The 26,972-nt window shown below is 39.5% G+C and overlaps 1 protein-coding gene across 1 annotated transcript in view; it reads right to left on the reverse strand.

Annotated features, from left to right (window-relative positions):
* Positions 1 to 26,972, reverse strand: part of LOC136884022 (integrin alpha-PS5) — a 156,085-nt gene that overhangs the window by 30,589 nt on the left and 98,524 nt on the right. Inside the window, exons 13-17 of the mRNA XM_067156026.2 lie at positions 16,188 to 16,296; positions 7,210 to 7,363; positions 6,649 to 6,868; positions 4,991 to 5,175; positions 3,983 to 4,070 (exon numbers count right to left, since the gene is read on the reverse strand). Of these exons, the coding sequence (XP_067012127.2) occupies positions 3,983 to 4,070; positions 4,991 to 5,175; positions 6,649 to 6,868; positions 7,210 to 7,363; positions 16,188 to 16,296 (756 nt within the window). The remainder of the gene's footprint in view (positions 1 to 3,982; positions 4,071 to 4,990; positions 5,176 to 6,648; positions 6,869 to 7,209; positions 7,364 to 16,187; positions 16,297 to 26,972) is intronic.

A 26,972-nucleotide genomic window follows, 5' to 3' on the forward strand; every position in this document is an offset into this window, starting at 1 on the left:
CAGGGTGTGGCAATAAAACCTGTGTCCCCACTCCCATACTGATACAAGATGCTGAATTACAAACAACATTTTCAGAACTTTCTGATTCGTTGTTGCTTTTCTCGGTCTGTCATTGTCACCACTACCACAACTCAATTTTTCACAATCAGACTTTCTCAACTCATTTTCATTATCACTTCTGTTCAGAATTCCAGAAATATCACCGCCTGCTGACAACTACCTTCTGCGCGATGTGATTGCTACTACTGGCCTTGGATAGGATGGAGACAGAGGCAGGGACGATTCACATTGAATGTAATAATAATGTTATTAGCTTTACGTCCCACTAACTACTTTTATGGTTTTCAGAGACGTCAAGGTGCCAGAATTTAGTCCTGCAGAAGTTCCTTTACGTGCCAGTAAATCTACCAACATGAGGCTGCAGTAGCGGCGATTGGGAATTGGAAGTGGAGCGGGGGTGTAATTTATAAACAACGAAAAGTTCCCAGGTTCAAGGAGTTTTGCAGGGTGGGGGGTTGGGGATGTGTTAGGGGTGGGGGTGAATATATCAAATTGGGAAGAAATTGCTATAAAATGGTAAGTTTTTGGTGCTCCCTAAGCGAATTTCGATAGAAGGCTCACAGTTTACCAACTTATGTGTGCTAATAGCAGTACTTTACAATGAAACTTTGACCAAAGGAACAGCAATTATGCATGAATTACAACTAAATAGAAGTTTGGCATGATTATACAATTCAAAAGTAATTTAGTATTTGACAACACACTAAGTAACTGACACTAGATAGATAAGAACAGACACATTGACCGAGTAAGACTGCCAGACTGACCAATGCGCGCGGTAAGTGGGTGACCTTGATAAAAATACACGCCAGCTACCCTTCGTTGCTACCCATTGCTCTGCAGGTCTCCACTACATGCTGTGGCACTGTACAATTTTCTGCGTATTTCTGCAAAGTACTCTTCTTGATAATTAAATAAATTATAGAAAAAGAATTAGCTGGAAAGACATCAGGGTTTATACATACTGCTTTGTTAAAAAAAAGAAATTAATAATAATAATAATAATAATAATAATAATAATAATAATAATAATAATAATAATAATAATAATAATAATAATAATAATCGTATGGCCTCAGCTACCAAGTGCAGACATTCCAATTTGACGCCATCTGGTGGTCTGCTCGTCAATTTGGATGTTCTGTTTTACTGTAGGCCTACTAGATGGCAGACTGAATAAACCGAAACTCTCTTGGGCGTCTGTGGCTGATATTTAATGAATTTTGTCCGGGTAAACACGAAATGTGTCACCAGAGATCTTTTACATGCCGACATCATATGACATGGAGTGTCGAATGGACTTTTTCTGCTCTTCAAGAATTTGACTACCTCTGCTGGGTTTGAACCCACTATCTTGAGATCCGGAGGCCGACACTCTACCACTGATCCACAGAGGCAGCTTCTTTAAAAATAATTCCCAGTTTCAGGTGACTGAAATGGAATAAAAATTGGTTTTTTCTCCACAAAGTAGAGGAACGACTACCCCCTTCGCCCCACATAATCGCCGCTACTGGGAGGCTGATTTCAGCACCTTCAAATATCTCTGAACTGAACCGGTACACACTGAATGTCACATGGAACATGAACTAGTGAAGATAAACGAATGCAGTTTTTCTCCCGAGAAAGAGCAAGTCTTCCTCTTTCGAAAAGTACTGTACTGGGCTGCCTACTGACCTGTATTTATGGATTTTGCCTGCCTGGGTGGTAGATTACCTAGTAGTTTAAACAACTACTTAATATTTTCTCAAATGCCGGTCTGAGAAGCTCAGGCAATAAAGCGCTGGCCTTCTCATCCAACTTGGTAAGGTCAATCCTGGTTCAGTCATGTGGTATTTGAAGGTGGTCAAATTCATCAGCCTTTTGTCTGTAGATTTACTGGCACATAAAAGAACTGCTGTGGGACAAAACTGCAGCATCTCAGCATCTCCAAAACCATGAAAATGTAGTTGGTGGGATGTAAAACCAATAACATTAATACTATTATTTTCTTAAATGATTTTGGAGAATTCGGAAACATATCGAACATCCCTTCGATAAATTATTCCAATCCCCAACCTCTCTTCTTTTAAAGTTATATTTGCCCCAATAAGTCCTCTACCGAATTTGGTGGCTGAAGTCGCTTAATTGCGGCCAGTATCTAGTGTTCGGAAGATTGTGGGTTCAAACTCCACTGTCAGCAGCGCTGAAGGTGGTTTTCGGTGGCTTCCCATTTTCACACCAGGCAAATACCGGGGCTGTACCTTAAGGCTACAGCCACTTCCTTCCCATTCCTAGCCCTTTCCTATCCTATTGTCACCATAAGACCTATCTGTGTGTCAGTGCAATGTTGATGATGATGCTTGTTGTTTAAAGGGGCTTAACATCTAACGTCATCAGCCCTCAGTGCAATGTAAAGCCAAAAAAATTAAGCCTTACCTTCATATTATGATCTTTGATACTTTAAACATTTCCATTCAAGGTTGTTCGTCTTCTAATATCATTCCATGCCGCCTCCCCACTGAATGCTTGAAACATAGCGCTTAATTGAGCAACTCATTGCCTTACTCCAAAGTCTTACCAACCAAAAGATTCCAACATTTTCATTACACTACCGTCACCTCCCTAGCGTAACGGTTAGTGTTATGAGGTGCTTCCCGCAGGGGCCCGGGTTCAATTCCCAGTACTGCTAAAAATTTAAGAATGGCAGGAGGGCTGGTATGTGGTCGAAATAGTACACCGCTGACGAGCCGGAAAAGAGCTGCACCACCTCGGGATGAGGACACGAGTTTACTATATTACACTACTAATTTACCAGAAATCAACAAGAACAAACCACACTGGGGTCTTATCTGTGACTTACATGCCATCTCCTTCATATCCTCTAAATACTCTCATAATCATATGAAGGGATCTGTAACCTTTACTTACAACCTCATTTATGTGATTACTCCAATAAAGATCTTTCCTTATATTAACACCTAGGTACTTAGTGATCCCCATAAGGAACTTTAACCCCATCAACGCAGTGATTAAAGCTGAGGGGAGTTTATCTCTTGGTGAAACTAACAACCATCACGCCGCTGTCTGCCGTCCATCTTTCTGCAGCCTCTCACGATCATGTATCTTATTTATTGCTCTATAGTGCAAAACATCATCTGAAAAATCCTTATATATGATTCAAAATATTTACTCATTCCATTTATGTACTATAACTGTGGTTTTTTAAATTACAGTCTATATCAGCGCAAAATATTTAATCCATAACCAGTTTTCAGAAGTTACGTTACATCACCAGTGGATATAATAAAACCAATTTAAAACATATTAAAAGCGACAACAGGTATGGCATCAATTCAAAGAGCTAGAGCTAGGCTGGGTGGCTCAGACGGTTGAGGCCCTTGCCTTCTGACCCCAACTTGGCATTTTCGATACTAGCTCAGTCCAGTTGTATTTGAAGGTGCTTAGATACATCAGCTTCTTGTGTAGGTAGATTTACTGGCACATAAAAGAACTCCTGCAGGACTAAATTATTGCACCTCAGCATCTCTAAAAACCATAAAAAAGTAGGTAGTGGGATGTGGGATGTAAAACAATTATTATTATTATTATTATTATTATTATTATTATTATTATTATTATTATTATTATTATTATTATTATTATTATTATTATTATTATTATTATTATTATTATTATTAAAGTGAGAACATGATAATTGTCACTTATTCCGGGAGAGATTTTGTCAAGGTGATCAAGGAATTTGTTCCATTTCTGCAAATCCAATTCTATGAATACAAGCTCTGTGTCCTTCTTCCCCTTTCCAAAAGAAAGTACATCCACTTGCCAGACAACAGTGTGCCCTTTGGATGTGGCTGTCTACTCGGGTAGTGGTTAGGCCATCTTCGAGAGTTTAATGTAATAACTTCAAAATAAATGTACAAACCTGATATATCTGATGAAACGTCACATTGAAATCTCCACCCACTTCCTCCCCATTCTTGATGTATGGATACAACTCGTTTTTCGAGTACCTGGAATAATAACATAGCAGTAATCAACGTCCGGCTATGTGTTGAGGTCATGTAGCTGTGAGCTAGCAATAAGGAAATAGTGGGTTCAACTCCCACTGTCGGCAGCCCTGAAAATATTGTGTCGTTTCCCATTTTCACACCTGGGAAGACAGGCACTTGAATATGCTAGAAAAGCACTTGAACAGAGCGGAGGAACCCTTGAATGTAGTGAAGGAGCAGTTGAATTTAGTGGAGGAGCCCTTGAATAGGGAAGAAATTCACTTGAATACAGTGGTGAAACACTTGAAAAGGGAATAAAGGCACTTGAATACAGTGGGGAAACACTTGAATAGCAAAGAAAGGCACTTAAATATATTGGAGAAACACTTGAATAGGGAAGAAAGACACTTGAATACAGTGGAGAAGCACTTGAATAGGAAAGAAATGCACTTGAATACAGTGAATGAAATTTGGAACCTATCTTAATGAAGTCCTCACTTCTCCCCACTCTAGCATAGTTATGATGCCAGCCAGTCTCTGTGATGAATGGTGTGATGATGTCGCTCATATATTTGAGTGGGCTTGGCAAACTGGTATGGCTCTAATCTTGGAGAGAAGTGAGAACTTCATAAGTTCCAAAACTCAAATATTTAAGGATTTAAACAAAATCTAAACACAAATCCTTCTAAACATTTTTAAGTGTGATGATGAAAATTGATGTTTAAAAACTGAAATGCTAAAATCTCAAAAATTTGAGAGAATAAATAGGTGTAGTTTTTGTAGCCATGTAGATTAACCTGCAAAAGCTTGTCAAAATTGGTGTCCACAACACTATAGATTCCTGTTGTGTGCATACATTAGAATAAATATATTATGTTTCATGACAACTGACAAAGTTCACTTGGCGAATCCTCTAGGAAGTCACATCAAGATGTACTCACCCAAATAGCTTAAAATCAGCATCAGAATTGACCTTTAGATTATATTTGAGAGTGTTGTCAGTGATATTGAGCTCCTCACTCTTCGACCTGACCTCCACTTGAAATTCCACATCGGGGACGATGCCTGTCGTTTTGTTCATAGCTGTCTTGACAGATATCATGTCAAGACCCAGCATCATAGTTTTCTGAAATCAAGAACATCAACATTGAATCTTCACAACCACATTAATCTAAAATGGTTGTGTAGTGCATATTACAGAGCTAACAAGGTATATGTTCCGCAGGTCAAATAGGCCTCTTAAAGTTAATCTGTTAGAGCCTTCGAGAACTGTTATCTACTGGGCTTTATAGATATCAATAGGTTGCAGACTTGCTGTGCCACACTGCATGCCAATATTTAATTGCATTTTCTTTGCTAAGCTTGCTCGTTTGGATGATGAAACTATTCTTCATCTCATTAATTCATTTGACGAATTAGATGAGAGCTCTTTGGATAGAGAAAGAGAACACAAGTGGTGAAACTCGCAGCAAGCTTGTGTCTGTAATACTATAAATAGAGACTAATTGAAGAACACTTGGGTCGGTGGAATCAGAATGGGTCTCAGCCTACAAGTGGCCATGACTGGTCTGTGGTTCGACAGCTCTGCACTCCGACCGGCCAACCGAGCATAGCAGGGATGGCCACGGCTCTACCATGGCTTTATGCCTCAGTATTCAGGAGACAAAGAGGGACCGTCGGTTGTTCTGAGAATGGTTTTAGATGGTTTACTATTCTCCTGAACTGAGGCGAATGCCGGGACAGTTCCTAGTATAAGCCATGGCCGCCAATCCTCTCGCCTTCACCGCACAGCTCCTGGCCTGAGAGACAGTGTTACCATCTAGGAGGCCCGCCGTCCCCTTCAGGAATGGAATGAAACCATTGTAGTAGTAATCGAAAATTTAATTACAACAGTGGCATAGCTGTTACCTAGAATCAGGCAGAGTATCATAATGAAGTTGCATATCAATATTGGAATTATGGTTTGGATTTCCGAATGCAAATCAAAAGAAACCATTTGTTCCTTCATGATCATAAATATGTCTCTTGGCCATAGCTAATTTCAGATGACCACTAGTGATAATACATAGTGTGCACAGTCGCTAGGGTTACACTACCATCACACATTTTGTGACGCTAACTTCCGTAACGTAAATTTTCAGATGTCCATCAGCCGTAAAGACATATTTATGGCAAAACGGGCGGGACTAGATAACTCATCTTCCACGAAGGCATGCATGGATATGGGCGAGACGGGTTCTTTCGTCATTCGCGGAAGCGCATGGCGGACGGGACGAGTTCATTTGTCCTTCGCGGAAGAGTAACTCGTCACCCGCGTCATGATAATGGGCGAGACAAATTAACTCGTTTTCAGTCAAAATATATTCCCTGCTATGAATGTTTGTTTCTCAGTGGAAACTCCACGGTTAAGAGGTTAAATGAGAATGTTAAGAGGGATTTTGGTTTATAGACAGGATGAGAGAGGATAAGAATAATCTCACTTTCTTGGCAAGTATTCAAGCAGGTATGTTTAATGTAATCACTGACAAAACAAAGATTTTCACCCAAACAGACTTGAGTAACTGTAACAGTCTTCAACAAATGAGGGAACTTCTCTCACCGGTGATCCTCGACGAACTGCTCCCTTCAGCTTGCAGGTGATGTTATGTGTCAGGAAGTCCTGAACTTCTACACAGTCCTCCGATGGAAGTTTAACGATATCCACAATCGTCGGAAGTTTAATGGAGAGTGAAGTACCATAAGACACGTCACCATCAACAGTAACATTAATGACTAGGTAGATTTTGTTGTTTGAACCCAGGATATACTGATTGTTCAGACTGGAAACAGAGAAAAGCAATATAGGAATTAACATCTCCCAAGGATAGGCCAGACCCTGCGTCCAACCGATTTCAACAAGCTTTGATATACCTGTTGGGGAACACTCAACAGTAACTCATGTAGAAGGGTTTAGGTCAATACGCTATACAACTACATGTCATATCTGAAGGAGAAAGAAGAGCCTGGTCGGATAGAAGGGGGTGTTTTGGGAGGGGAGGAAGATGATGAAAGCTAAATTCCCAGTTAATTCTTTGAAGACTTCGATGTGTATGATTTGATTTAAGTGCTCCAATGTGGGTGTAAAATACAGTATATAAATAATAAACAATTTAATTCTCACCTTGTGAAGTTGGCTGCATCAACGACCTCACATGACAAATGAAGGTCTGATGTACAGATGACACACTCGCGAGCGTACGGCAATGTGAGACTCTTTTCTTTGACAGACAGAGCTTCTTCCTCGACAGGACAGCTCTTGCAAAAATGGTCCTCTCCTAGAACACAGGAACAAACACAGTAAGCTACAAACACACATGGGGACAGCAAGAGACAGACATACAAACGTGAAAGATAAAACACAACCTCCACTTACAAGAAAAGTACATGAATCTCTCACCTAAGGCGACAGTCTGGAGATAAAAATCAATATTTTGGCCATTTCGGGGGGGGGGGGGGGGGGAAATGGCTGAATTGAAAGGATTGAGTTTCTTGTCATGAAGTTATTCCAGTGAATTCAAACAATTTATAATTTTACTAATGCTTTGTTTGCCAGTCTGCACACAGCAGAAATGGGCGTGGCATCCGTTGAACTGCTTTGATACGTAATGATACTGTCATGTTTCCATTCGATCAAATATGCATGTTCTTTGAAATTATGCATTCCCTCCCCACCATGATATATTTATACTGAATCGACCCTTAAGACCTACCATATTTCTGAATGAATTTAACCTGCTACATACTAAAATTTCAGTACTCGACTGGCATTGAGCAACATCGTATTCCTATTAGTAGAATAATGAAGATACAAGTTTTGTTATTCTTGTATGTTTCATAGAACAATAGAGTACAGAAGTTGCCGAAACACCAGATAAGAGCTCAATGTGCGTAGCGAAGAGACTCCTGAGTAAACAGAGGGATCGTTGTAGAGTCCACCATTCTTTGGAGAAGAGGAAGAGACATGCTTCCAGAGTTGCCAATATTCATGCAGAAGATGCTGAGAAAGAAAAGGATGAAAAAACATAGGCCTACTGTTCTGGTGACTTTTAGGTAATGGATCAAGAAGACAACATCACTTGAACATTGCTTTCATTTTCCCGCCAATTCTAATTTTACGTATTATTTCCATTTTCCTCCCATAATTTTCTTCCAAATGTAACAAAATTTGTATGGTATACGTATCACAACTAGATTAGGAAACCTGTGTATGGAATTTTTGATTGCAGAGTTTTTTTCAAGTAGCAGGGATCTTTAACACGCGAGAGGTCGCACCCGTTTTAGAACGCGAGAGTCGCGCGAAAGCAAATTGCTCACGCTTCATATTTTAATGAGCTGCTATTTTCCTTTGGCGGTGAATGCTCTGATAAAAATATAAATATGTACCCTGTGTAACTGCCTTTCAACTAGTACTAACATAATTACCCACTAACAATATTTTCTCAATGTAAAAAAATTAATGAATTTTGTCGCAAAATCTGGTAACGTTACGAGAGTTTTTAAAGAGCACGAGAGGTCACGCGTGAGCAAATTGCTGCAATGTTTCGATTTGTACATTTCAATGAATGATTTGGTCACAATTAAAGATAAAACTACAGCACCACACTTCACTGAAAGCTGCCATAAACCTCATGAACTTTACTTAAGAAACTTTCTTGGAAATGCAGTCATGTACGAATGCACTACGCGAGGGGTCGCATGACGGCAATATGCCGTGGCAGATGCGAGAGTGAAAGAAAACTTAAACTACTCTGGAACGCAGCTGGCAATACACCGACGATAATCAACGTCAGGCGAGAGAGAGGGAGGGGAGGGATGAAACGAGAGCCCTAAGCCCTCCAGCGGCTAGCAACGAAATTATTAACAAATATTTAAAAGTGCGGTAAATTGCCGCGGGTATAGATAAGAAAAGTGTTTTTCCACCAATCAATACACAATTTATTTTAAATAGATTAAACTAGTACCGGTTTCGGCTCTTTAACGGCCATCATCAGCTAGTACATGGTTTGTTTCCAGCCATTAGACAATTCACAAGTTGTTATTGTATTAGACATCCGAATGTCTAATGGGGGATGGAAATGTATACAGTAGCATGTAATTAAAATATCAGTAGTCAAGGTAAAAAGTTACAATATTCACAATTTTCTTGTGCAGTTTAAAAGAGCAAGGTTTGCCATTTATGTCACATACAGTAGATTGGAGCGAACTAAAGGTCGTATTGGCCACAGCTTTCAAACAGGTGTTACTGTCGTGGGGCGCGGTCTTGGCTGTGGCCTTGAAGAACACATGCATCATCTTGTCTGGGCTAGTCAGTCAGTCAGCCAGCCAGTCGCTAGCATGGCGTGGAGTGGTGAACACCAAAGTTTTGTGATTTTCCGTGAAGAAATCGAGGCAATACCACAAGACATGCTCAAGCGAGTCATATGGAACTTCAGGGAGAAGCTTCAGAGGTGCATCGAACAGGACGGTCGGCATTTGGAAGACATTATTTTCAAAACCTAGTGTGTATGTGATGCAAATGGCAAACACTACTCTTTACAACTGTGCAATAAACCTTTAAATGGCTTGTTACATTGCCAAGTTTTAAATTCGTCAGGTATTTCTGCCGCACCCTGTATAATAATATGTAAGTTACCATACTATTAGTTTCAACCCCCCTGTGAGTGGGGGTAGAATAACACAGTATCTCCTGCCTGTCGTAAGAGGCGACTAAAAGGGCCCCAGGGGCTCTGAACTTTGTGGAGAGTGGGATGGCGACCACGGGGTCCTTAACTGAGGTCTGGCATTGCTTCCACTTACTTGTGCCCGGCTCCTCGCTTTCATCTATCCTATCCGACCTACCTTGGGCAAGTCTTATTCTTTTTTGACCCCGACAGTATTACGTATGGAGGCCTAGGGAGTCCTTCATTTTTGTGCCCTTCGCGGCCCTTGTCTTCCTTTGGCCGATACCTTCATTTTTCAAAGTGTCAGACCCCTTCCATTTTTTCTCTCTGATTAGTGTTATAGAGAGGATGGTCGCCTAGTTGACTTCCTCTTAGAACAATAATCACCACCACCTCACCATTACTTTCAACATGATTCCTTTTAACTAATCCTGGTATATAAGACACAAACTAACAGAATAATAACACTAAGAATTCCATTGCAAAGTTTGCTATTTTACAACTTGTCATTGAAAGGTCTTAGTAACAATTTTGAGCTAGAAGAAAACAAAATAACATCTTATTTCAGCATATTAACAACCCTATACTAATCAAACATAGATACTGAAAGATTAATGAAAATCCAGCATAACATTCAAGGTTCATTTCAGCAATGGCTATGCAAAGAGCCAGAATTTCTTGATCAGCTCCAGTTTACCAGTCATCCCACCTGAGACTCTTTGTAACTGATCACAGTACTGGGCCACTTCATAATTTCATCATAAAATAACCTTGCTTCTTCACTTTGTATGTATTTTAAAAGTGTCTTTATGTCCTCCATTTTCTTGTCGTTAATGGGAACCTTTCCAGCAGGATGTGAGTTTTCGAGGCTCATGGAGAGGATTGTGTGTTTCTTAGCCAAGTGAAATGTGTGACTAACAAAACTCTTAATGTACGGAAGAGCTTTAACTACACCCGGCTTATCACTGCAATACTGAAATTCCTTGAACTGGGATTCGCTGAAACAGTGTTTCTGAATATGAGAAATGTCATTCTGTGCTGTTTCTTGAGACAACACATTTTCTTGCTGTGATGAGGCCACCATTTATCAAAATTCATTATTATTTCAGTTTTCACAACTATCTCAGTGACACTAGGCATGCTGTTGACTATATCCACATATTCCTTTGGAGTATATATTCGATCGGTTTCTGGATCTTTTTCTTACCGGTCACATGGAAGAAAGGAATGGTGAACAATTTTTTTTTTATTACTGACCTATGTCATCCTCAGGCACATTCTTATCAATGAATGATTTTTGCTTTGCCCAGGTACTCCATCTGAAAACAAGTCAAGTTCAGTTGTTTCTGTGGACAAAACTTGGGTACAATAATGTTGTATGAATGAACAAACCTTATTTGCTCCCTTTTTGGCTTCACCCTCATGGTACAAATAAATAGTGGAATGCTTAGTTTTGAGGTCTTAAATGCAAAAGCAGTTCACCCAAAAATGGTGTAAGTAAAATGCTTCCTGCACAAGCACTTTGGGTAGGGGCAAATTCTGCATGAAATCAAAACACATTCCTAAAACATGATTTTCTATCATACACTTAATCTCAGTTTGTTTCAGAGAATTACAAAATTTCTTGCTCTGTCTTTTGTGAAAACCAGGTTTTGCCTGGATTGCCCTTTTGCTGCTGTACGATATATGGGGAGATTTAAGTCTTGTTTCTAGTTCCTCACATTTACTATTGCACCCTTGAAAATTGGTTATTGGTTTGTATGGGAAGAATATTTTATTACTGGTGGAACAATGTATAAAATTATCATCCAGGAAGGTGATTTCAACTCTGCACTGTCTGCTAGCCCGCAGGGAAACAGGTTTTTCCCGTGCCGTGTGTGCGAGTCTGGGTTTTTTTTTTTGTGCCTTGTTGAAGACAGCAGAGGGGTGGCACGTGGACAGGAACCCGACCAGATTAAAAGCGATCAATACTTTGAGATTTTGACATCATTATATTTAACCAATTGGACCGCAAGGTTAGCCCGATCGCAAAATCTCAGCCAATAAAAATTAATTAACAAACACACTTACGTCTTGAAGAAATAAATACCCATGTACTTGGGGAAATCTTTCTCATTCTCATTCTGCTCATTCGGCTCATTCTGCTTATTCTGTTAATTCGCTCAGTTGCTCAGTTGCTCAGTTGTCTACGGGAATAATTGTTCGAGCACATGTGTTATTGGAAACGGCGTATCCGACGTGGAATATTACCAGCATTCATTTGAGGAAAGACGATAAATTTTCTGCTTCTGAGGAAATTTTATATCACAGAAATATCGGAAACGCCGCAGTTCAGATTTCTTTACCTTTATAAATCTGAAGAAAATTTTTAAAGTAGGTAAAAACTGTGCCATCTTGAAGAATCGAGTGTGTGTTATGAACTATTTCTAAGACGGATCTTTTAGTTTCAGCTTTCACCAGAAGACGCAAGATCCCCAGCAATTCTGAAATACTTTGGAAGAATGGAACTTCAGCATTACGACGGAGTTTGTAATTGTCCTAAGTCCTCGCCTGCTGCAGCCATGTATCATTAAAATGTGAGGCATAATTCAGCCCGGGAGAGAATAACATCGGAGATGGAGTTTGGTTAAATATTCACTGATCATCAACCGAGTCCAGAAGCCAAGTCTACTACAGCTAAGATTTTAAATTATATTTTTCTCTGTTTTCTGTTGTAAAAATTATGTAGACGTAGTCCTTGCTTGAATATTTAAGATCATTTCTAATAGTCTTTGTAGTTAGGAATTTCACTCTTCTTTCACTGGTGTTTGTAGATTTGATGTGTGTGAGAGTGTATTTGGGACCTATAATTTGTTCTATTTGAGTGAGTGCTTCGTGACATGTTCTCACTGTCCCATGATAAGGCTAGGAAAGTGTTAAAAATATTTGACTCACGCGATAATAGTTATTAATTTATAAATTAATGATGGAATAATTTTTGAATTATTTGGGACAGAATATCGACGTGTTCTGTGAATTTAGGATTTTTCCTTGATGTTTTGTGGTTTACCATAGATTCGAGATAGAATAGAGTCATCTATGATTTCATTAAACCATAGCCTGCGATGACGCGACCGCGCGCGTATAATAATAATAATAATAATAATAATAATAATAATAATAATAATAATAATAATAATAATAATAATAATAATAATAATAATAATAATAATAATAATAATAATAATAATAATAATAACTGGCATTATTACGGTCTAATAAAATGTTTAAAGGTCATGAGTGTAATTATTACTGTGCTTATAAGTGATTAATGTGTGCTATATTGAAGTAGATGTTGGCCTGGGATATTGGTCGTGGCTTAAATGTCCACAAATTTTGCATTTACTGTTATTGGTATTTTTGAGACTTGTAAATGGATCTTAAGATAGGATTTTATTTGTGTGTCCATTACATGAGTCAGTTAAGGAAGAGAGTGAGTTTTTGAACATAATTTCTTCTTATGCAGCACATGTTGATCACTAATTTGAGATAGTAAGAGGTTAAAAATAACGTAGTCGTGACTCATAGACCGTATGCGCGAATGTTTATTTATCTGTGACTGTAGGCAGTTCTATGGAATTTTTAGAGATGATTTCTACTGTAGAATTATCCTGGAACATCGTTGTGGAATCTATTTCATTGGAAAAGTGATAATCCTGTCACAATCACACGTCAGACGATCGTAATGGTAGCCCTTGTCTGATATGGTCATCGGGAGAAGTTCTCATATTTCAAATAAAATTTAAAATTAAAAATCAAGAGATAGGATTCGATAAATTTATTTAATAATATTACCGTGGACCAAAGCTTGAATGTGAGATGGATGAATGACTGATTTTGTTTATAATTGTGATTTCCATGGTTATATTTCATCATGATATGTGTACGCTGAGCGCGTAAAGTTTCGATTATTTTGTTGTTTTGTGGCGAGCATATTTGGCTCAATTATGAATCTTTAAGTGATTTTATGACGGAATAAGATAGATTAGGATCTTTGCTTTGAGGGAAAATACTTAAGCAAGGATCGCGTCAATGAACTAAGCTCACAAAATGTAAAATGTTTAACGCTACAATGTGAGAATTTTAAGTCTTTATTGTGAGTTGTGCACAACACTAGGTCAATTGACATAAAAATAAGAATCAAATGAGTTGGATATTGGATTTCGAAATAATTTTATTATATAATTTGAAGCTTAAATAATTAATTAGAATAATATTTAATTAATAGAAATGATTTATTTGATTTTTTCGTCTGATGTAAAAATTTAACTCACGGGTAAATGAATCGAAGAGTATTGTTGATTTAAATAATAATTCAGATTTCTGATATTTTGAGATAGGATTTTCTCAAATAATAATTTATTTAATTTCCTAAGACGATTTATTAAGACCCACTTTCGTATCTTTACAGAATGAAATTTTATGGAGAACTGTGGGTGAATTCCAGCAGGGAAGAGATAAATATTTTATTTCAAGATTTTGAAAATATTTATAGAATCTGGAAAGTGCCGATATTTTATTTAATAAATGTTAAAACCCATTTCTTTTCTCTGTTTTCATTTGTCGTCAGTCCTTAGATTGTCCCTGACCCCTATAATTTAGCGTTGCCTGTAAGCGAACGTTCCGCCTCTGGGAACTTTTGCTTACTGGCTGAGCTGCCCGGCAAAACGGGGGCACTATGTACTTCAGTCTGAGAACGACCGGAAGAGTAGTTGAAATTTTCTCTGATGTACGACCTCTAGAAGTCGTACTTGGTATCCAAATCTGGATGCTTTTCAACGAAAAGCTGATGTATAGTCTTTATATGTAAACGTGCATCCAAGTATTAACTTCCTTCCTGCCATAATGCATACTTTTTAATGGGAAAGAGTCGATGTGCTCATGTATCAGATTTGAGATATTTACAGGAATTTTAGACATAAATGGATTGGACTTGCCTTAAGTAAGCAATTTCGACAAACGGAATAACCGCTTCTGTGTAACAGCGTGGAAGTTTAAGAAAGCTCATCTGCAGACATTAATACGCTTCCCAAAAACCGTTAAGAAATACTCAAATGAATGTAGCCTTCTCTTAACTTCATTGTTTCCCCAGTTTTCCTAGGTCTTCGTCGTTTTACGTCCTTTGCAATAATCAGTCCTTGTAAATACAAATTCTGGAAATCTTTGTCTGCAATATTAACAAAATTAGCCAGAATTCTTGCCTGCTCTCTCTGTCTCACCAATAAGGGAAAAACATTTCATTCAACATCTGAAAACGAAAGACACGCTATGAAGCCTTTATAAATATTATTCATGGACAAAGAATGTCCGAAGCAGTTTGAAATAGAACCTAGTTACTTTTCTGCTCATCCTTGCAGTTACTGCCAACAGCCTTTCCAGGTACATAACTTCCTGCATAATTAGTGTAGGGCAAACTGCGCACTCGTGCTACTGTCACTTTTTGTTCTGTGTGTTCACTTGCATCACATTTCGTTTTAGGAGGCATCCTTATCAAAATACTTCACTATGACTTCCAGGAATAACACCAACAGAAATGCCGTCAATTCGTTCCCCTTCTCAATGTACCTGTTGCAACCGAATGGCAGGGGAAGAATCATATCCCTGACCCGATTCCTGCTACCACAGCACGGTGAAGAAAGGAACCAAGTCCGTTACTTGATTCCTTTCTCCTCAGTACGGACTGAAGCTCTCTTCAGTTAACGCCATAAGGAGCAGGCAGCCACAAGATCCTTTTACAGCAGTAAGGTATGTCTTGCCCAGAACAACACATTTATGTGAAAAGATAAAAAAAAGCTATAAAATGGACTTAGTTCCTTTCTCCACATCATGTGGTAGCCAGGAGATCTTTTGAGACAGACTCACTGCCAGAATATTGTTGCTCACATAGTCATGTTTAGGGTACCACCAGTACAAGAAGACATCCCTGCACTCGGTCTTCAAAGGTTGAAGTCACGCCATCCACATTTGCATGATGCTGACATGGCTCGCAACAACTTTAGTGCTTTGAAAGTTTGGAAAGACTGCTGGGAATCATTGACAGACTTGTCCCTTCACAGCATGTTGTCTGGTGCGCAAATTGCTAGTGCATTCATCTACCGTGCAGGCAGTAGGTCATTCTTAACAGAGTTCGGATGGACCATGCAAGATGCAGGGAATCACCGGAATGCGATGGCGGCAAACCATCCCGCACATCGACAGCAGCTGCAAGCTACATGCCTACTCCGTTAGCTGGACTGATTTCTTGATTCCATCAGAGGCAGCATTACACTGGACATTCTGATTTCAAATTATGTTTTCTTCTTATTGTATTATATTCAATTGTATATGTGTACATTTTATGTCATATGCTAAATAATAATCTCAGACTGTTGCCAAACATAACTAGACTAAATGTACTAACCTGAAGGATCAGAATCAGCCTTTATCCAAATGGCATTCCTCTTCTGTACCCTTTTCACTATTTCTTGATTGACTGTTATCTTGACGTCTTCGACGGTTTCTTCTCGGGACTGTCAGAGAGAGAGAACACAATCATATAATCATACTGAACGCTATTATATTAGATGAAACCACAGCCACTCGAAATGGAGCATGAGAGATGAAAGAAAGCTACTATAAGAACCAGAAGCCTCAAAACAGGTGGTACTTTAATGTAAGAAGGGGAAATGAAAGTGCATGTCCAGAGAAGCCTCAACATCTTGTAGAGGAGAGTATGACTGAAAGTGGCAATGTCCAATCAACCCAGTTTTACAGGAGAGACTCATTTAGTGTAACTCTGAAACTAAAATAACCCTTCTACTCTTAAAATTTTTAAAATACAGCATAACCTAATGTTTGTTTGTTTGTCCAACCCTTATCCCGTTTCTCTACGGGGTCGAGTATGAGGTGAGACGAACTTGTCGTGGCAGGTTTTTATGACCAGATGCCCTTCCTGACGTCAACCACATCAGAGGAGCTAATGAGATTAAATGAATGACGTGATCCGACTCGTTGGCTGAGTGGTCAGCGTACTGACCTTCGGTTCAGAGGATCTCAGGTTCGATTCCCGGCCGGGTCGGCGATTTTAACCTTCATTGGTTAATCCCAATGGGCCGGGGGCTGGGTGTCTGTGCCGTCCCCAACATCCTTGCAACTCGCACACCACACACAACACTATCCTCCACCACAATAACACGCAGTTACCTACGCATGACAGATGCCGCTCACCCTCATCAGAGGGTCTGCCTTACAAGGGCTGCACTCGGCTAGAAATAGCCACATGAAATTATTATTATTATTATTATTATTATCAATGACGTGATATTAGGAAGGGAGAGGGTGAAACCTGATGTCGACACATAGCCTACTCCTGTCGAACAGCACCAAGGGGTCTGCTCAAGGCTTAACATCTCCATCCGACAGACGAATCACCATCAACAGCGTCATATGCTCTCACACCATATAAACACAGCAGAGTAGTTTCAATTTAAACCAGGATTTTGTCACGCAATCTAGTGATTAGGAATTTTATACCACCACCTCTCCTACCCTGCCAGTCAACATTCTGATGGTGAAATTTTTTCGACCAACAGGACCCAAACCAACTAACCATGCTGTCAGACCGTTCAGACTTCAATGCCTTAATGATTACGGCCACCAGGTGGGCTAAAATGCAGCATTACCTAATATCTACAACAAACTTTAAGCACTGATATTGACTGACAGGCTTGCAACTAACAGGTGGAAGTTTCCACTTCTGCATCCAACATTCTTACTAGATTGCCATAATTGCAAGTGAAATACAAGAAAATCATGATGAAACATGAGTTCACCATGTATTAGCTGTGTTCAATCATATCAACAGAACATCTAAAGCATCAAATCATCTGTTTCTACAAAAACTTGCTCTCCATTTACGACTTCTTCCTCATTCTCTGTCACATCATTTCCCATTGTTTTCAGCAAATCCATTTAAAACTGGAGTTTGTCAAATGGTTTCCACTGATTTCCGTAATGTTTGGTCAATAATTTATCAATGTCTTGCAATTTCAAAGCATTCACTTTAACATCTCTTTCAATCGCAGTGGGATTAATCATTCTTATATTTTTGCCAGTTTTAAAAAACACTTCTACCCATTTTGATTTCATTTTGATAACGAGGCTCTCCTTGCACTAGCACACTGTTCATTGGATTTGTTTTAGCTCTTGTTAGAACAAAATGCTTGGTAACATTAAATTTGAAATGGTGTTGTAACAGTCAATCACCTGACATCAATAATGGGTGTTCAAATGAAAAGGTACAAAATGTCGTAAAAACTAAACCAGTTGAAATCTGAATACGCCACGTTGAGATAACACAGTGCGACATCTAGGGAAGCAAATGTAGTGTCCAGCATGGTGGTGTGCACTGCATGGGGTCTCTCACATGACGCAAGGTGATGCTCACCGTCTTTATCAACGTCCGAGGTCCGATACTCATTGAATTCCTTGAGCATGGAAAAACTATTAACAGTGTACTGTGAGACACTTTGCAGCCTATGCAAGTCTATCAAGAGCTTACGGCCTGGGCTGCTCATGGAGGGAGTGATTCTACTCCACGATAACACTCGTCCAAACGTCTCCAAGGTCACACAAAGTGTACTGGCCAAGTTCAAGTGGGAGGAGCTTGAGCATCCATATTACAGCCCGGACATGTCGCCCTGCACTTCCATCTGTTTGGTCTGCTAAAAACCATCTCAAAGGGAGGCGCTTCCACTCGGATGACGAACTGAGGAACACCACGGAGGACTGGCTCTGTCACAGCCACAGGAATTCTGGGAACAGGGAATCATTCTCTTGTGAAACAGTGGGATAGTTGTGATTAATTTTGAATAGAGATGTTGATTATAACCACAATGTCATTTTGTATCTTTTAATTTGAACACCCTCCTCCCCCATACCAATTCAAAGCTAAATGGAGATTGCTGACTTTGCAAATAACCTCACTGTTTAACAATACCGTCATAGATGGCATTTAACTCTCTATACTAATTACAGGTAGCAGGTAGGGACCCTCTTCGAAGGCAGCCCTACCCAGGAAGTGGCGCCCCTGCCTATGTGAGTCCCAGAGCACACTGACCCGGTGTGTAACATCTGGTATGGGTCCCAGCTCAGGGTTACGAGTGAAGACCTCAACGGCATCTACGGCGGAGAAGGTGGACTTCGGTACGGCGGAGATGGCAGAAGGGGCATACCCGTAGCATCTGTACTCCAGAGGAGCGGCTACGAAAGGCGTCTGTCTCCATGTTAGGGGCGGCCTAATTTTGAACCTGGCAGTAGGTATAAAATGCCTTTGGGTGTGGCGAGCCCATCGTAACAATAGCCTATATGGACAAAGCAGATATGGTGCCTCGGAAAAGGTTAGGGCGTCCCCTGCTAAAAGCTATGCGCAGCTCTTCAGGTGCTGGGGGAACTGTGAAAAATGGGCAACCAGCACCAAACTACATCAAAATTGCAACAGTTAATGTACTGACACTGACAGGAAAAACAGAAGAACTGGTTGACTTCATGATAGAAAAAGATATAGCCATACTTGGACTGTGCGAGACCAAGAAGAGGGGTACAGGGGAGATCCCTCTGATAGAAGGATACAGGCTGTATTACAGCGGAGGACCTGAAGCAAAAAATGGAGTGGCCATCATACTTAGAAGAGAAATCCAAGAATATCTGGAATATACAAAGTACGTCAGTGATAAGATGATGATGATGATGAGACTTCAGTTTGAAAATGGCGTGAAAGATCTATTTCAGTTGTATGCCCCACAAACTGGTTGCATAGATGAACATCTAGAGGACTTCTTGGAGGAAGTGGAGAGACAGATAGAAGATAAGGAAGTACTATTGATGGGAGATCTAAATGCACAAGTTGGAATGGAAAGACAAGGAAAGGAAGATGTTGTAGGGCCCTTTGGATATGGAAATGTAAATCCAGAAGGGGAGTTCTTGGTGGATTTTTGCATGAGGAATCAAATGATTGTTGGAATCACCTGGTTTAGGAAGAAGAACAGTCAGAAGATTACAAGGTATGGCTGGGGAGACAGACGAACAAAGACCATGATTGATTATATAATCATAGAGAAAGAACACCGGAAGAACCTTGTAGATGTAACAGCCATGCCTGAAGAAGCCTTTGGTGGAGATCATAGAGTTGTGATAGGAAAATTGAAAGTTGGAAAGATTGAAAAACCCCAATTAAGAAGAGAGAAAAGAATTAAAGTATGGAAGTTGAAGGAGAAAAGCATACAAGAAGAATTTCAAAGGGAAATAATACCCTTGGTACCCAGGACAGAGGTGGGGAATGTTGAAGAGGAATGGAAAAGATTTAAGGAAGCACTGGTTGGATGTGCAGAAAAGGTGTGTGGTAGAACATCAGGAAATGTGAAAGACAAAGAAACAGACTGGTGGAATGATAGGGTAAAGATTAAAGTGAAGGAAAAGAAAATGGCATGGAAAGCATGGAAAACATCTAAGACTGAAGAAAGTAGAAGAAAATATGTGGAGGCAAAGAATTTGGCCAAGAAAGTAGTGGAGGAAGAAAAGAGGAAAAGCTGGGCCTTATTCACACAGACATTGAGAGATGATACGCAGGGCAGCAAGAAATTACTGTATGGTATCTTAAGAAACAAAAAGAGAGATCAAGTAAACACCAGATTTGTGAAGGATGAAGGTGGCATAATTTTAACAAAGCCAGAAGAAATAAGAAATAGATGGAGAGAGTATTTTCAGAAGCTGCTGAACATAAGATCGGATGACAGTCATTCAATGGACGACCAGGAAAGGCAATTAGTTGACGAAGAAATATATAAAGAAATTACAATGAATGAAATTGAAATGGCAGTAAGAAAGATGAAGAATGGAAAAACTGCTGGAATAGATGAAATTTCAGTGGAGATGATAAAGGCAGCTGGAGCTGTAGGCCTGCAGTGGACATATCGGGTTCTCAGGAATGTCTGGGAGAATAAGGAGGTCCCTGAGGATTGGCAAAAAGGAATAATCATCCCAATTTTCAAGAAAGGTGATAAGAAAGTTTTGAAGAACTACAGGGGAATTACTCTAATATCCCATGTTGCTAAGATAATGGAAAGGATACTGGAAAGAAGAATAAGGTTGAGGATTGAGAAGCAGATACAGGAAAATCAGTTTGGTTTCAGAAGTGGAAGGTCAACAATAGAACCCATTTTCATTATGAGACAACTAATGGAAAAGCATTGGGAGTACAGGAATGATATGGTGATGACATTCATTGATATTGAAAAGGCATATGACAGTGTCCCTAGGACAAAAGTTTGGGACAGTCTGGTGCAAAAAGGAATTGGACAGGGATTAATAAAAATGATCATGGCATTGTATAAGGAATGTTGTAGTTGCGTGCAAACACAAGTTGGCAGGACAAGTTGGTTCAAAATAACTAGTGGCCTGAGACAGGGAAGTGTTCTATCACCAATCCTGTTTACAATAGTAATGGATGACATCATGAGAACAGCAAAAGCAGCATATGGAGGAAGAGAAATGAACATGATGTTATTTGCAGATGATATTGTGATTTGGGGAGAAGACGACAGGAAGGTTCAAGAACAGTTGAATGTGGTGAATGGGAAGATTGAAGAATGTGGATTGAAAATAAGTGTAGAAAAGAGTAAAACTCTTATTATGACTAGAGGGGAGAAAGAAGGGAAAGGTCAGATTAGACTTGCAGACAAGCCCCTGGAAGTAGTGGAAACGTTTAAATACCTGGGGAGTGAATTAATGGAGAATGCTCGACTGGATGTTGAGATTAGTAAAAGGATTCAAGCTGGAAGTTGTTTCTATCATAGTGTAAGAAATATGTTATGGGACAAAGATGTGCCAATGGAAGCAAAGGATACTATGTACAAGATGTATTACGTACCCATAACAACTTACGGAGCAGAAACTTGGACAATGACAAAGAAGGATGAGAGTCGAATACAGGCAGCCGAAATGAAATTCTTGAGTAGTATGATACAGAAGAGTAGAAGAGACAAAATAAGGAATGAGAAAATCCGGGAAGAAATTGGAGTGGAAAAAATGAATGATAGAATAGAGAAGAGCCAACTCAGATGGTTTGGGCACATAAAGCGAATGAGCGACGAAAGAATGCCAAAAAAGGTGATGGAAATGCAAGGAGAGGCCGTGGACGACCACGATTGAGATGGAAGGATACCATCCAACACAGCATTATAGAAAGAAACCTGGACTGGGACACAGTGTTGGAGGAGGAGTGGTGGAAAGACCGAAGAAAGTGGAGAGGAACCATATTTGCCCCTACCCGGCTACAGCTGGATAAAGGGAAATGATGATGATGATGATGATGATGATGATGATGATGATGATGATGATGATGACTCATTTCTGACAAAAAAGTGAAGATTGCCAGTTTTACTTCTAGGCTTGTCATATGTCTCATGAGTATCTCGAGAAGAGTAAGCAAAATTATGCTGTGAAATCCTGTATGTACCGAGCTCGATAGCTGCAGTCGCTTATGTGCGGCCTGTATCCAGTATTTAGGAGCTAGTGGATTCAAACCCCAATGTCAGCAGCCCTGAAGATGGTTTTCTGTGGTTTCCCATTTTCACACCAGGCAAATGCAGGGCTGTACCTTAATTAAGGCCACGGTCATTTCCTTCCCACTCCTAGCCCTTTCTTATCCCATCATTACCATAAGACCTATCTAAGTCAATGCGACTTAAAGCCAATTGTAAAAACATCCTGCATGTGCTAGCAGGAAGATAGGTGGAAGGAGGTCTGATTTTCTCCTATCAATCTATGAGGTGGTTAAGACATTTCAAACTTTTTCAGATTATTGAAGAAGACGATTTAAAAAGGTTGCTGTAAGAACACAGAAGTGACGTTATCTTCTCATGTAATTTGGGAATATTTGTAGTTGGATCATCTGTCTTGAAAACCGGTACTTTCAACATGCCCCATATGTATACTGCATACTCTTTCTCCCCTGTTAATACTGAAGGCAGTGACTTTCTAACTGTTAAGTTCGATTCAGTGTCGCTAACCATACAGTTTAGGGACCCTACTTGCCGATACGATGTTTTACAGTTACTGTTGATCTTCCAGGTTGGCATTATGTAGTCATGATTTTATAGTGATTTGTGAGATAATACCTACTGATACTTTACTGTGAAAATCACTAGTGTTACATTTGCAGGAGTAAGTATATTTTCTTATTCTGTTGGATTCTTTTTTGTTAGTTGTTTTACATCGCATCGACACAGATAGGTCTTATGGTAATGATGGGCCAGGAAAGGGCTAGGAGTGGGAAGGAAGTGGCCATGGCCTTAATTAAGGTACAGCCCCAGCATTTGCCTGATGTGAAAATGGGAAACCACGGAAAACCATCTTCAGGGCTGCCGACAGTGGGGTTCGAACCTACTATCTCCCGAATACTGGATACTGGCCGCACTTATCTGTTGGATTATAAATCTTATGAAATTAGTTTCATTTTGGTCCATATTGATGATTTATCACTATCAACCAGGATGAGAAGGTCCTCTTATTCAATCATCATCATCATCACTGCCACGACAATTCTCTGTGGACCTTGGCCTTCTGAAGAAGTTAAATGCAGAACTCCTCCAATTCTTGAATAATAATAATGTTATTTGTTTTACGTCCCACTAACTACTTTTTAAGGTCTTTGGAGACGCCGAGGTGCTGGAATTTAGTCCCGCAGGAGTTCTTTAACGTGCCAGTAAATCTACCTCCAATTCTTGATTCAAATTATCTTCCGAATTCTCAAGTCTTTAAACGTTTGCAAAGTCATCATAAAGAGGTCAGGCTGGCTATTTCTTCTTCGTATTTTGTAACGAGAGTTTTTTTTACAGAATGGGTCGTCAGCCCAACGCCAATCCCCAACAATCCTGGAGGGCCGAAGTGTTCTTTCGGGGTTGGTGGGCCCCATTTTGAAGCGTCGGGAACTCGCTTTTTCACCCTTATATGACTTAGCCGTATACACACAGTGTACCCATTATCCAGGAGCCATGGCATGAACGTGCATATACCAAACTTGGTAGAAATAAATGGCATTTCCTTTGTTTTATTAGTACACTTAAACTATCAAGAAGTGAACCCACAAAACCACATAAAACCCCTTTGCTTCCCCACCAACTTATTCAATACTGTATATAATATGTTAATATTATTTATTATATTGGAACTAGTTTTGACCCCTATATTGGATCATCTTCAGCCTTAAATTGCAAATGGAAATGAACAAACATTAAATGTAACTTGAAAACATCAACACCTAATGTAACACTATTGGTATGTCTTGAAGCAATGATAGAATATGTTGTGGTTACTCGAGTCCATTAAAATTTATGTCTCTTGCACATATGTCCAACACTTTAGTGTCACTTTTTCTTTTAAGGAAAACATAGTCTTAATATAAAACAGTACATTATTATAGTGTCTGTTAGGTATAGCTTTTATCTTGCATTATTGTGGAGTTATAACTATGGTCTATATGTGATGAATGTCTTTGGTCTTCGGATATAACTATTGCTAAGGGTATGTAAATTGCCAATTTTTTGGTATTAATAGGGACATTCACAGTATGAGTCTGTGACCTTCTGATCTGGTGGAGTGATCTTTCAACTATTCCATATAAAGTGAATGGTTAGAAAAGAAGTGTAAGGAAGCGGGTTGCACATACGATGTATTAATTTCAGAAACACACTTCTTGTAATGCTGATTCTGGTCTTCATTATTCTACATCTGTATTCCATTCTTGCACTAGTCTTAATGTTAAACTGCTAATAAATAATTTATATATATAAAATCCCTAATTATGTCTGTCACTCACAGTGATATTGAGAAAAACAGATGATTTCAGCAATTGAAATTGGTAGCAGATTGCAGAAACTGGTTTACATATTCATCCTCTTAAAAGCAAATCTATACTCCTGAAGAAAGGAAAATTAACTGAAGGAAACGTCACTACACTCGATGGATCAATAATCCCATCGATAAAAACAAACAATGAACGAATCAAGTATTTAGGAATCGACTTCAACAATGAAAAATCTCTTGACAGACATAAACTAATAAGCACAATAACTTCTGACTTAAATAATCTGGTAAAAACAAAACTTCTAAAATCAGAGCAAAAGATCAAGATTATTAATGATTTTGTTTAGCCAGGTTTGATCTGTCCTCTACAATGTGCCCCTCTGACACAACTATCAACACTTTTCTTAAAGATCTGGACAAAATTATAAGAAGTTCTGTAAAAGAAATAATGATGATGCCAGATGATACTCCAAATTTGATGCTGTATAGTGCCGGAAAGGTCAGAGGAAAGGGAATAATTTGTGCAGAATGGGAAGCCAATATACAACATTACAATATTTGTAATCGCTTACTCCATGTTCAGGGCGTTCATCTACCATACATCAGGAAGTTACCTGAAGAACAAGATATGGCACTCCACAGACTTGACATAAAAAAGAAAGTCTTCCCCCAAAGATTGACAGAAGAAAACTATGTGAAATTATGAGAAATTGATCCTTTCAATCGTGGTGCCTGCTGCCACATAAAGGAAAGGAAGTGGTGTTATATTCAGACTGCCCGAAAGCAAACTCCTGGATGACTCATAAATCACCTCTGTCCTTTTCTGAATACATAAACGCAGTGAAGATGTCATGCAACCTCACCACAGTCAGGTCAGTTCCTGGTAGGTCATTCAACACAACCCGTTGCCACCAAAATGGCTGCAATGAGACAGAAACCCTTGGACATGTGCTGGGATTCTGCCAGAGCATCGAGCTAATGTGCACCATCGCCACCACCGAGTAAGAACATCGATTGCTCAAGGCTTGAGACAGCATGGATGGGAGGTGCACAAGGAGGTTCACTGCATCTCTACCGATGACACTAATCGAAGGGCTGACATCATAGTCATTAACAGAAAGGACATTAAAGCAATGGTCATAGATCCCATCATTCACTTTGAAAGAGACCTAAATCAGGCTCCGGATGTGGACCTAGAAAAGTAAGCTAGTATGCTCCGTGCTTGCCTTACCTGTCATCCGACTACAAAATACCTATCGATCGGTGGATTGTCAGAGGACTGCTATTCGGAGCAAGAGGCACCCTCCCTAGTCAGACATCGAACTTCCTAAAAAATCTGAAACTTCCATCCTGCAAGTTAGAAAAAATAGTTACACAGATACTGAGGGACTCTGTGGATCATTCACTTCCATCTATACCTGATAATGTGACTAACATTCCTCCTCCCACTAAGCCTAGAAAAAAAGAAGATAACAGCATTAATGATTCAATTTTCATTTTTTGGTACTTTCAAACTCCATTGAAATCGAACCTGTTTCCGGATCCAAATGGTCACCCTCATTGGAGGACGGATGATTTATTTCTTTTAAAACTAACACACACACTCTCTCTCCAAGAAAAATGCAATGAACCAGTCATGACCAAGACTTTTGTACGTTTAAAAGAAAAATGCGTTTCTATCAGCAAAGTCGTTTTCGCATATTGGCCATGATGACATAGGTACACAGCTATATCTACTGGCACGATTTCAAACTGTGTACATCCTGGCTTCTGTTACCATCCACAGATATATCTGGGACACTTAAACTGGTACCAGTTATGAGTTACAAGTACAACGTAATGATGACCATCATACCTGAACTATTCAGTGAAATATATTATCTTTCAGAGAAATGAATGATTTATTTTTTTCCATTCTGGGGTTTATCTCTATCGATAAGCACAAGATAGAGCCGCACACCTGGTGGCCATGGTCATTAACACATCAAGTCTGACACCGTGTTCAGCCAGTTCTAGTTCCGTTTGCTGGAAATATTTTTACCATCAGAATGATAGCCGCCAGGGTAGGGGAGGTGCTGTTATACATTTCCTAATCACTAGAATGCGTGCTAAAAGCTTGGATTAAATTCCAAACCTCTCCGCAGTGCTCATGCATGAGGGCATATGATGATGATGATGATGATAATGGTGATTCGTTTTGGACTGTTGTATGTAGCTTTCTCAAGAGTACGCAGATCCATAGACATCAGAATACAATTACAACTGCACTCAATATGGTGTGTAAGGATACCTGTTTAGATTCCATTTGAATGCTGTATAAAACCTGGAAAGTGTAACTTTTATT

This window comes from Anabrus simplex, chromosome 12 (assembly GCF_040414725.1).
Source record: "Anabrus simplex isolate iqAnaSimp1 chromosome 12, ASM4041472v1, whole genome shotgun sequence".
Taxonomy (NCBI): Eukaryota; Metazoa; Arthropoda; class Insecta; order Orthoptera; family Tettigoniidae; genus Anabrus; species Anabrus simplex.